General features: G+C 43.4%; 1 protein-coding gene across 5 annotated transcripts in view; it reads left to right on the top strand.

The window, feature by feature from the left end:
* Positions 1 to 11,212, top strand: part of LOC102882841 (inositol-pentakisphosphate 2-kinase) — a 125,719-nt gene that overhangs the window by 54,720 nt on the left and 59,787 nt on the right. The window contains exon 1 of one of the 5 annotated variants that reach the window (XM_015597807.2): positions 6,370 to 6,612. The exons of the other annotated variants lie outside the window; for them this stretch is intronic. Coding sequence (XP_015453293.1) covers positions 6,532 to 6,612 — 81 coding nt within the window. The 5' untranslated portion in view covers positions 6,370 to 6,531. Of the gene's footprint in view, positions 1 to 6,369; positions 6,613 to 11,212 lie in introns of those variants that run through there. 5 annotated transcript variants of the gene reach the window in all.

Here is an 11,212-nt window from a genome sequence, read left to right as displayed (position 1 = left end):
CAGGATACCAGAACTGGAAACAACAGTTCCAGCTTGGCAACAGACCTTTGGTTGAATCATCCCCTTCTGGTAGCTGACTTACCCTGGCTGACTTATCCTCTCTGAGCCTCGGTTTCTCCAGTATAGGTTGGGAACAGTAGTAGTTCTTTGCTCAGAGGGTGTTGTGAAGCTTCATGAGGCCCTAGGTATCCAGCATGCAGCAAATGCTCAGTGGATGAGTGTTGCTAATACAGTTCTTGCTGCTATCATTATAACCAAGATCTGGGATACCAGGACACGGAGCTGGGCCTTTGTCCTGTGGAGTGTGATTTTCAAGTCAACTTTTTACCAAATTATAATTTGCATTCAGGAAAGCATGTACATCCTAATGTACAGTCTAGATTTGCACACAGGAACCACAGTTGTATGATCAATAGTCACAGAGTTCCCTGGGCCACCCTAGGAGTGCTTCTTGGGACACACATTAATGGGATGCCTCTGTCTGCTGGCCCTGGCAAGGTGCTGGACTACCTCCTGCCATGGAAACCTCCTGAGAGACAGACGTGCCTATGCTCTGACATCACCTGGCATGGGATTTTGGCAGGGATGGGCTGCCATCAGGTTTGCTTCTGTGTGTACTCACCTTTCAGCTGTGTCCAAACAGCAAAGCTGTAAGGAGTATGTATTGCCATTTAGTCAGAGTTTTTGTGGGCAAGCACATTGGCTCTTATGAGTTTACCTTGTTCATTCATGAGCCTAGCCTGCCTTTGTAAGACCAGGTCCCTGGGGTGAAGTCCTTCCCCATACCCCCAAGCAGGAAGAGGCAATACCACAGTACCTCACCCACAGAAAAGGCCTCCCTGCATGGATACTGTAAGCACACCCCTGCATGGCCCTCCTAGGAGGAGAACAGGAATCAGTCATACACAAAAACACACCAGGATCCATTTTGTTCACCTCAATCTCAAAGAATCAAGATTTGCTTTATTTTTCCTAAAGTGTTGTGAAGTACAGCACACATGTAAGAATGCAAACAAGTGTCCACTGGCTGGATTTTTGCTAACTGAACACACTGTACAGTCACCGTCCAAATGAGAAGCAAATGAAGGCAGACCCCTAAAGCCCTCATACTCTCTGTTCCCACTCTTCTCCCCAGGAATAACTCCCTGAGTCTGTCAGTGCAGGTCACCTGTGCCTATTTTTGTACTTTATATAAATGGAAGCATATAATAGATACTCAGAACTTTGATAGATTTACTTACCAAACCTCATAGATTTCTCATGTCATGACCAAACTATGCATTTACAGGTGACTCACTGGATTCAAAGATATAAATCATTGAATGTAAAAGAATGGAAAAAGATACTCCCTGCAAAGACTAGCCAGAAGAGAACAGGAGTGGCTATACAATAGACAAAATAGACTTTAAAACAAAAATTGTTATGAGACAAAGGACACTATGTAATGATGAGTCAATTCACCCAGAAGATTTAACAATTATAGACATATATGCACCAAACAACAGAGCCCAATAATAAGCGAAAACTGCCAGAACTGAAGGGAGTGGTTCAATTATAGTTGGAGACTTCAGTACCTCACTTTTAATAATACACAAAACAAGACAATATCAAAAATGAAATAGTATATATCAACAGGACTATAAGCCAAGATTACTTGAACAGAGCTGTAAGCTAAGTCTAATCTATAGAATATTCCAACAATAGGATACATATTCTTGAGTGCATGGAACATTCTCCAGGATAGACCATATGTTAAACCAAAAAAAAAAATCAAGTCCTAATAAACTGAAGATTGAATTTATACAAATTCTACTGTCCAGTGACAATGGAATAAAATCAGAAATAATGAAAGGTGGGAAATTTACAAATGTGTAAATGAAACATACTTCTTAATAATCAGTGTCAAAGAAGGTATCAAGAGGAAAGAAAGTAGCTCTCAAATCAATAAGCTAACCTCCCACCGTAAGAAACTAGAAAAAAAGCCCCAAGCAAGCAGAAGAAAGGAAGTAAAGATTAGAGCGGGGATAATGAAATAGGGAATGGAGAAAATCCACACAACCAAAAGTTATTTATTTTAAAAGATGAGCGAAATGACAAGCCCTTTAGATAAAAAGCTACTAAAATTAGAAATGAAAATGAAGAAATTATTACTGATTTTACAGAAACATAAAGTATTATGAGAGTTCCGTGAATAACTATACACCAAATAATTGAATAACCTAAACCCAAACCAAGCAGAAATTACAGTAAAGACTAGAGCAGAGATGAATAAAATAGAAAACTCAATAGAGAAAATCAATAAAACCAAAAGTAGTTTCCTAGAAAAAGTCAACAGATCAACAAACCTTTAGCTAGACAGATGATTCAAATTACTGAAAACAATAGTGAAAATGGGGACATTGCTAATGACATTACATAAATTATTATAAAACAATATAACTGCCAACAAATTAGATAACTTTAATGAAATGGCAAATCACTAGAATCATATCGACTATCAAAACTGACTCCAGAGGATAGACCTATAACAAGAAATTGAATCAGTAACCAAAAATCTTACAACTAGTTTCTGGTCCAACATGTAAGGAACTTAGAAGTAAGGAACTTAGAAGTCCATCATTTTGTCCTAACAATAAATAAAAAGCTGAACAAACTGAAAAGCCAACAACTCTTTTAGATCCATTATAGAAGTAAGGTCACAACATATGCCATTGCCCCCAATATTGTAGAGACAGACAAGTACAGAGAATCACAACTCACCAGAGTAGCTGTAAGTAGTACCTGGGTAGGAAAACCTGAACTATCATTGACAAATTGCTGGAGGCTTAGTGTGGACCAATCTGAGAGAGAAAAGTGCCAGGAGGACCCAGGCATAGGGGGACCCTCACATTTATATGAGCTTTACCTCCACGAGCTCAATCAGGTTCTCATAGTGAATACCGGAGAAAAATCCCCTCAGTCTTCCAGCAACAGAAGGGGAAAAGTAACCATTTTGAAATGCCCTACAGCATTGTTCTTAACCAGGTCTACCCTCAAGTCAAACTATTTAACCACAGCCTAACTAATGGGGGAAGGGAAATACCCAACTCCAGTCCCCTCTGGCCATACTTTACCACCTAAAGGGGTAAAAAGAAAAAAAAAAGTATAGGCACTAATAAAAGATTAAGCATGGTCCTATAGAATGCTTCCCCTCCCCCTGAAACCTTAGCATTATATTACTAAATGCTTATTTTCTGCAGTTCCCTTCCTCCAGTACATCATGTCTGGCTTTCCAGAAAAACAGGTATAATAAAAATAAACAGACAAAAACCAAACATACTTTGAAAAGACAGCACATATTAGAACCAGGCTTAAATATGGCAAGAATGTTGGAAGTATCAGACTAGGAATTTAAAATAACTTTAATATACTGAGGGCACTAAAGGAAAAGATAGACAACATGTGAGAACATATGGGTAATATAAAGAGATGGAATAATCTAAAAAATAATTTAAAACTGGAAATTTTAAAACAAGAATAAAGAATGCCTTTGATGGGCTAGAAAATTGGATATAGCTGAGGAAAGACACTATGAGCTTGAGGATATGTCAATAGAAACTTATAAAACAAACAAAAAAAAATGGAAGAGACTTTCCAAGAAATGTGGAACAACTACAGAAGATGTAACAGACACATAATGGGAATACCAGAAAGAGAAGAAAGCAAAAGAAAGAACATTTGAGCAACAATGACTGAGAATCTCCCAAAAATGTCAGACACCAAACCATAGGTCCATGAAGCTCAGAGAACAAAAAGGATAAAGGCCAAAATAAAACTACACATAGGCATATGATATTCAAACTGCAGAAAATGAATCTTGAAGCCAGAGTGGGGTGGAAAAGGCTTACCTACAGCAAAGCAAGATAAGAATTACATCCGACTTCTCAGAAAGCAGGCAAGCAAGAAAGTGGAGCGAAATATTTAAACTGGTGAGAGGGAAAAATAAAAAACCTGGAATTCCGTATTCTGTGAAATTATTCTTGAAAAACAAAGAAGAAATAAAGACTTGCTTAGACAAAAATTGAGTTAATTTGTTGCCAGTAGACCTTCCTTGCAACAAGTGTTAAAAACTTTCAGGAAGAAGAAAAATTATATAGGTCAGAAACTGAGATCCACATAAAGGAAGAACATTAGAGAAAAATAAAGATAAAATAATTAAAAAAAAAATTCTTGTTAATTGACCTAATAGATAAGTTTGTTAAAAATAACTATAGCATATTTGATAACTATATATTATGTATAAATGACACGAATGGCAGCAATTATACAAGGAACAGGAGGGAAGAATTACGAATATTTTGTAATAACGTACTTGCATTACCTGTGAAGTGGTATAGTGTTATTTGAAAGTGGACTTGGTTAGTTGTAAATGTATTTTACAAACTCTAAGGCAACCATTAAAAAGGGTTTTTAAAAAAGATGCAATTGACAATGCTAAGAAAGGGAGAAGACCAAAACAGGAAGAAAGAACAAGGGCAATAATCATTGTAAACATCACTGGTTTACATATATCAATTAGAAGACAGAGACTGTCAGGGTGGACCAATAAACAAGACCCAACTATATTATATGTTGTCTCCAAGAAACCCATTTTAAATATAAAGACATGTTAATTAAAAGCAAAGGAATGGAGAAAGATATACCATGCTAACACTAATCGAAAGAAAGTAGATGTAACTATATTAATTTCAAACAGGGAAGACTTCAGAGCAAGGAAAGTTATCCGGGATAAAGAGGAGAATTACATAATGATAAAGGGGTCAATTCTCCAAGAAGACATAACAGTCCTCAATGTATATGCACCTAACAGCAAAGCATCATGTTGTGAGGCAAAAGCTGACAGAACTACAAGGAGAAATAGATGAATCCACTATTTTGGTTGGGAGTCTTGAACACCCCTCTATAAGAAATGGACAGATCCAGCAGACAGAAAATGAGTAAGGACATAGTTGGACTCAACAGCATGAACAGTCGATACGATATAATTGACAACTGTAGACATTAACAAATTTAAAAGAACAGAAATCATACAATGTACGTTCTCAGACCACAATGAAATTTAACTAGAAATCAGTAACAAAGACAGAAGATCCCCAAATACGTCTAGATTAAATAATACACTTTTGAATAACACATGGGTCAAAGAATAATTCTCAACAGAAAATTAAAAATAATTTGAACTAAATGAAAATTAAAGTACAACTTACCAAAAGTAGTGGTATGTATTAAAGCAGTGTTTAGCGGGAAATTGATAGCATTGAATACATATTAAAAAAAGATCTAAAACCAATAATCGAAGGTTTCACTTTAGGAAACTAGAAAAAGAAGAGCACATTAAATCCAAAGTAAGTAGAAGAAATAATAAAAGAGTAGAATCAGTGAAATGGGAAACAAGCATTCAATAGAGAAAATTAAAACAAAAGCTGGTTCTTCGAAAAGATCAATAAAATTGCTAAGCTTCTAACTAGGTTAAGAAAAACAGGAAGACAAGTTACTAATATAAGGAATGAAATGAAGCAATAATACAGATCCCAGGGACAACAGAGGACTACTATAAACACATATGCCCACAAATTCTATAACCTAAATGAAATAGACCAACTCCTTGAAAGACACAATCCACCAAAACTCACAAGAAGAAATAGAGCATCGAAATAGGCCTAGATAGTAAAGCATTTGAATCAATAATTAATAACCTTCCAAAACAGAAAGCACTGGGCCCAGATGGGCTGACTGGTGAATTACACCAAACATTTAAGGAAATTATACTAATTTTCTACAATCTCTTCCAGAAGGCAAAAAAAGCCAAAGGAATACTGACTTAAAGACTTACTATAAAACTAGAGTAATCAAGATGGTAGGGTTTTGGGAAAAGAATAGACAAATAGATCAGTGGAACAGCTTAGAGAATGGTTCTGGAACAAGTGGACATCTACATGCAAAAAAGTGAATCCAGACAGACCTTACGCCCTATCTCTGGACCACCTAGACCACCCAATCCCACCTGAACCCCTGCTCCCCATGTCCCGGTTTGAGGGGAGCACTCGACCCCAGGTACACCTGGATCCCAGGTCCTGTCCCCACTAGGATCCACACTCCCGCCCCACCCGATCAGCCCCTGGTTCCGCCTCCCTTGCCTCTCTTGCCTCATTTCCGGCGCGCTGGCTCAAAAACTCACTTCCGGTCGTCAAGACCGCGCTCCGGAAGTGAGTCACGATGCCAGCACCTAAGATGGCCACTGGCCCATCTTCCAGCTGTGGTCAATGGAGAAGAAGCAAACAGGAACCCAGAAGTTGCCCGGCTCCGCCATGGCAGCCATCGGGGGCGTGGCTTCCGGCTGCCCGCGCCTGCGAGTCCTGGCCAACAGGTCGAGGGCAGGCGGCGGCTGACAGGCGCTCCTCCCCTGGCGGCGGTGGTGGCGGCGGCTGGTTCCCAGGTGGACTGGCAGTCCCCAGCTCGCGGTCCCACGAGGCTCCAGAGCCCCACCAGGGGATGGACAAGGGGAAGATGGACGAGAATGAATGGGGGTATCACGGCGAAGGCAACAAGAGCCTGGTTGTGGCCCACGCGCAGGTGAGCGGCAGACAGTCGGCGCGATCTGGGACCTTTACCCTCCCCGGTGTCGTTTTCACGTCTCTCCAGTACCCTCTCCGTCCGAATCGGTTCTGCGTCCTACCAGCACCGGCTCCCCGCTCCCGAGTTGTTTCCGCAACCCCCTAGTGTTACTCTACCGGGTCAGTTCCGAGTCCCCTCATAGTGTCACAAAACAACCCCACGGGGTCAGTTCCACGTCCCCACGTCGTCACCTCCTCCCCCAGGTCTGTGCCACATCCCCCGAGTTTCATCCCCGCCAGGTTGGTTCCGGGTATCCCCAGTGTCACCCCCTCCACTGAAGTAAGTTCCGTGTTACCCAGTGTTACCTCCTCCGCCTGGGTCAGCTTCGAGTTTCCCTAGCACCACGCTCCGACCTCCCGCCGTGTGGGTGCCCCATTGGACTGCTCAGCCGCTGTGGGGCAGAGGCTACTCCAGGATGCCGCCGGCGGGTACGGAGAGTCTGGGCAGTTCCGGAGGAAGAAATGAAGAAAGTGCTCGGAATGCTGTTTACCTCTCAACACTGAGGGAGTTCAGCCTCTGCGGCTGCTATTAATAATGGAGCATTGCCCACAGGTTCTTCTGCAGAATCTTTTAGAATTGAAAGAGTTTCCCTTTTTCAAGGGAGGATGAGAGTTTCAGAAAGTGTAATAAGGACTCCCAGGGAGGTGAATTCCAGGAAGAGAAGATTGTGGAGTTTCGTGAAGGCCCAGACCTCTGACATCCTGCTGTCTGATACAACCCAGCAGGCATGTGGGGGGCTGGGGGAGGGGTTAAGAGCCCGGGGGTTGGAGTCACACATTGCTGGGCAGAATCCCAGTTTTACCACTGCTTGGCCAAAATTTCTGCATTTGCAGAGTGAGCTGGTAACAGAATCCATTGTGTGGAGTTGCCAGAAAAATGAAATGAGCAGGAGCTGGACAAGTTATGCCTGGCAAGTGAGGTTAAGAGCTTTGACCCAGTCCAACAGCTCCTACTGGATAGTGCAGGCCCTGGGTGGTGCTCTGCCATTCCAGTGTTGGCATGCTGGGTCAGCTGTAGGGTGAGTTGCAGTCACCCAGGTGGCTCTTGTGTTCTGCCTTTGCATCTTGTTATCTATCAACACAGTCGGGAAACTTAAGAACTGAAACTACAGGCTTTGCTCAAGATCTTTATATGAATTAATAATGGACAAAACTTAAGCTGTAGCTGTTCTTCTCTGTGCATTCTGCTGGGCCCCACTGTGTTTCACCGTCAGGTGAAGCACAAGCTATTCTAGCATGAATCACTTTTGTTGTTGAGTTGTTGTGGTGATCCCTGAACCTTTTCACAAAACAAATACTCATCTTCTAATTCCTTAGTAAGATTAGATGGTGTATCTTCATTTTATGTAAAGCTAAGTCTTCTTTCAGTGGAGGCTAATGTACTGAGTTTCCAAGGTAGTGCTGGATGAAGGAGCAAATACCATTCAGATTTGGAATAAAAGGACTCCAGGTTGGAAGATCAGACGCCTTGGGCACTCAGAAGCCTTCTCTACCATCCCTGACAAGTACATGTGTGCCCTTCAGGGCAGTCTGGCCCCCTTCCTTGTTGCACAGCTCCTGTTATTAGGGTTGTATTTCTTCTTCGTTTTCTTTTTCCCTTTTAAACTTAGTCATCAGGCTACGCTGGACCTGTGTTCTTCATTCTTTATTTTAAATCATATTTGCTCTAGTATGTTTATTCTTACTTGGTTGTTTTTAGCTCATTGTTTGAACATGAAGATTATCATCGCAAATTAATCTTGTAAGAAAATGTTTTCACCAAGTGAGGGGGGGACTGTGCCCTTTGGGTGTGGAAAAGCCTCTGTGCTTTGCCTGGGCCTCGAGAACTAGGGAGAAGGAGAGAGTCCTGGAAGGCAGCCTTTCAGGTTTGTGCTCTGCCCAAGAAGGGGGTGTGTGTGCTAGTGGAATAGATAAAAGGTGGACAAGTGAGCACAAAGATTATTTCTTCCACTGGTAGACTCCCCAGACCCACCTCATTCATTCCAAGATAGAGGGCAGCCTTTACCATATTTTTTCCAGATCGGAGACAGTCCCTTTCTCAGACAGGGCATCATTTTCTTTCAGAATTGAAAGGTCCTTAAAAAGTGATGAGTCTGTACTCTCTCCTCTCCAGCTTCAGAACACAGTGCCTTCAGGCAGCTACTACTGGGGCCCAGCATCTGCACTGAAGGAACATGAGAGGAGAGACAGACAGCCTTCTGGGCTGGTGGGTTGGGAGCTTCAAGGAGCATAGGATATGTAAAATGGGGCCTGGAAATGGAGGAGCTAAGTGGAGGCCTCGGGAGGTCCATGACGTTGCGGGTATGTGTGCTCAGGGCTAGGCAGAAGAAAGGACAGTACAAGACCCTAATAGCAGGCCACTTCCTGGCAGATTGCTGTCAGTGGCTCTTTTAGGCATCCTGTGTCTGTCACCCTCAACCTGGTGCTCAGTACCCTTGGGTCCAGCTGTGCAGTTTAACCCTTTCCCAGGCACTGGCCTTTTGGCTCTGGCACCGACTCTCCGAGGTGCTCCAAGGCTGTGGCCAGCTTGGCACCATGCCCCAATGTATGCCTGGAGGCCTAGGCACTGCGCCATGGGGGTCTAGGGCAAGAGCTTTTTTTTTTTTTTGCAGGCAAGCAAGGGCGCTGTCACTTATTCTAGTGGCCATGTGACACTTATGCTCACTCTGAGCTGTGATTAGTGAGGTCTGGGGCTGCATTCTTGTGCGTTGCTGTCTTTTCTCTCTGTATGGTGTTGCTTTCACATCTGCACTTACCCTTCTTCACCTTTGTCTTGTTGGCTTTGGCTCAGTGTCCTGTCCTGTCCTGTGAAGGTCACTGTAAGTTTGGTTTGACATTTGATCTCTCAAGTGTCTCCAATGGTGAGAGTTGGCCAGGCCAGGCCAGGCAGAGAGCCATCACCGGGCCCTGAGCTGCCCTCCAGCTGCCCTTACCTGTGGGGTGCAGGGCAAACAGTGCCTCATTCCCTTCATCACACTAAGCTGTTATGACAGAGGTAACGTAAAAGACCTGCCAGCAACGATCATTCATCATCAAAAGCAAAAGCACGAAGGAAGCTGCTCTTTCAGCTGTCTTATCTTTCAGGTTTGACAGCCTTTCTAAGATTCTGTGGGGACAGTTGTTTTGATGCCCTGAGGTGTTTATCTGAGTCCTGAATGTGTGAGGTTCCAGCAGTCAGAGGCCATCTGATTGTTTTCTTCTTGTCTTGTGTTTTAGGATTTGTGATTCATAGATCATACTTCTTAATGGATATGTTGGAAGCAAATAGGAGTTGTTTTGTTCTAGTCCTTTTTCTTTTTTTGAATGCAGCTTTTCCCAAGACCTGGGCCACTGCCTTCTTTAATTTTCTCCTGAATCTAGTTGAGAGTCTTAACTTTATGTTACCTCTAGTATTTTTTTTAACAAATAATTTATTCTGTATTTGAGATTTTTATTAGTATTAACACAGGTCAATACTGTTGATGTGACTTCTTTCTTGGTGAGGTCTCATTTAAGAGCTCCACACGTAGCCCTGGGATCATCTGCAGTTAAATGGTTAGGATTTGTTATTTCCCAATTGTGTTTCCTTTGGTGGTTTCCAGCCCTGGCCTTGGTGAGCCTTCCTAGTGCATGCAGAGTTGCGGGTATTCTGTGGGGCTGGACCTGGTCTCCCAAGGTGGCATGATTGCTCTCCTTCCCCCTCCTTGGTAAAAACTCAGAACAGCAATGGCCTTGTTTATCAGGAAGGTAAGGAAGTTTTCTGTGTCTGCTGCAGAGGAATAAGAACACGGTGCCAGGTCTCCGGCCACTGCATGTTATATGTTTATGCACCTGCTCCATGGCCCTCATGTGGCCTGGGAGGGTCTGGGGCCTTGATGGCTCCTCCCGGACTCACTTTGCATTCCATGCAGTTTGGTTTATCTTTACTAATCGTTCTGCTTCTCATCTGGTTGCCACATCATCCATCCCTTTAGCCTCTGAGTGTCCTGCCCCCACATCACCAGGGCTCACACTGCCACTCTCCCATCCCCCACCTCATGGCTTTCATCTGTGTCTGCTGCAGTTCAGCAACTGTGGGTCCAGATGGGGCCACCAGAGATTGTGAAGAAAAGAGTCTTCCCATCTGGCCTCCATGGTGAGTCCTGGGCTCCCTCTGTGAGATGTCCTCCCGTGTGTTTTGAGGCTGTCCAGCTAGCACTGTGTCCCACCCTTTGTCCCACTCCTTTGTCCCCATAATCCCACTGTGGGCCTTGGGGCATATTCCCAATTGTATCACCAGAGGTGAGAGAGATTGTGTCACAGGTGTTCTGATGACCCAGGCTGGAGCCGGTGGGGTGGCTTCAGAAGGTAGCCTCACTGAGAAGCTCCCTGAGCCATTTTGGATGTCCAGGGCAGTACCCCAAGGGGCTATTTCTTTTGCTGTGTTTGTCTGTCTCCCTTTCCCTTAAAAGTTGCCTGATCTCTTACTTTGGGGTCTGCTTGAGGCCCTGTCCTGGGTCATCTCATCATCCCAGTGGAAGATCGCACCTGGGCCTATTCTGTGGCAGCGAGGCTGTGGCCCGAGACAACCTCCAGGAATG

This window comes from Pteropus alecto, unplaced genomic scaffold (assembly GCF_000325575.1).
Source record: "Pteropus alecto unplaced genomic scaffold, ASM32557v1 scaffold129, whole genome shotgun sequence".
Classification (NCBI taxonomy): Eukaryota; Metazoa; Chordata; class Mammalia; order Chiroptera; family Pteropodidae; genus Pteropus; species Pteropus alecto.
This window is presented reverse-complemented; position numbering and strand designations above follow the sequence as displayed.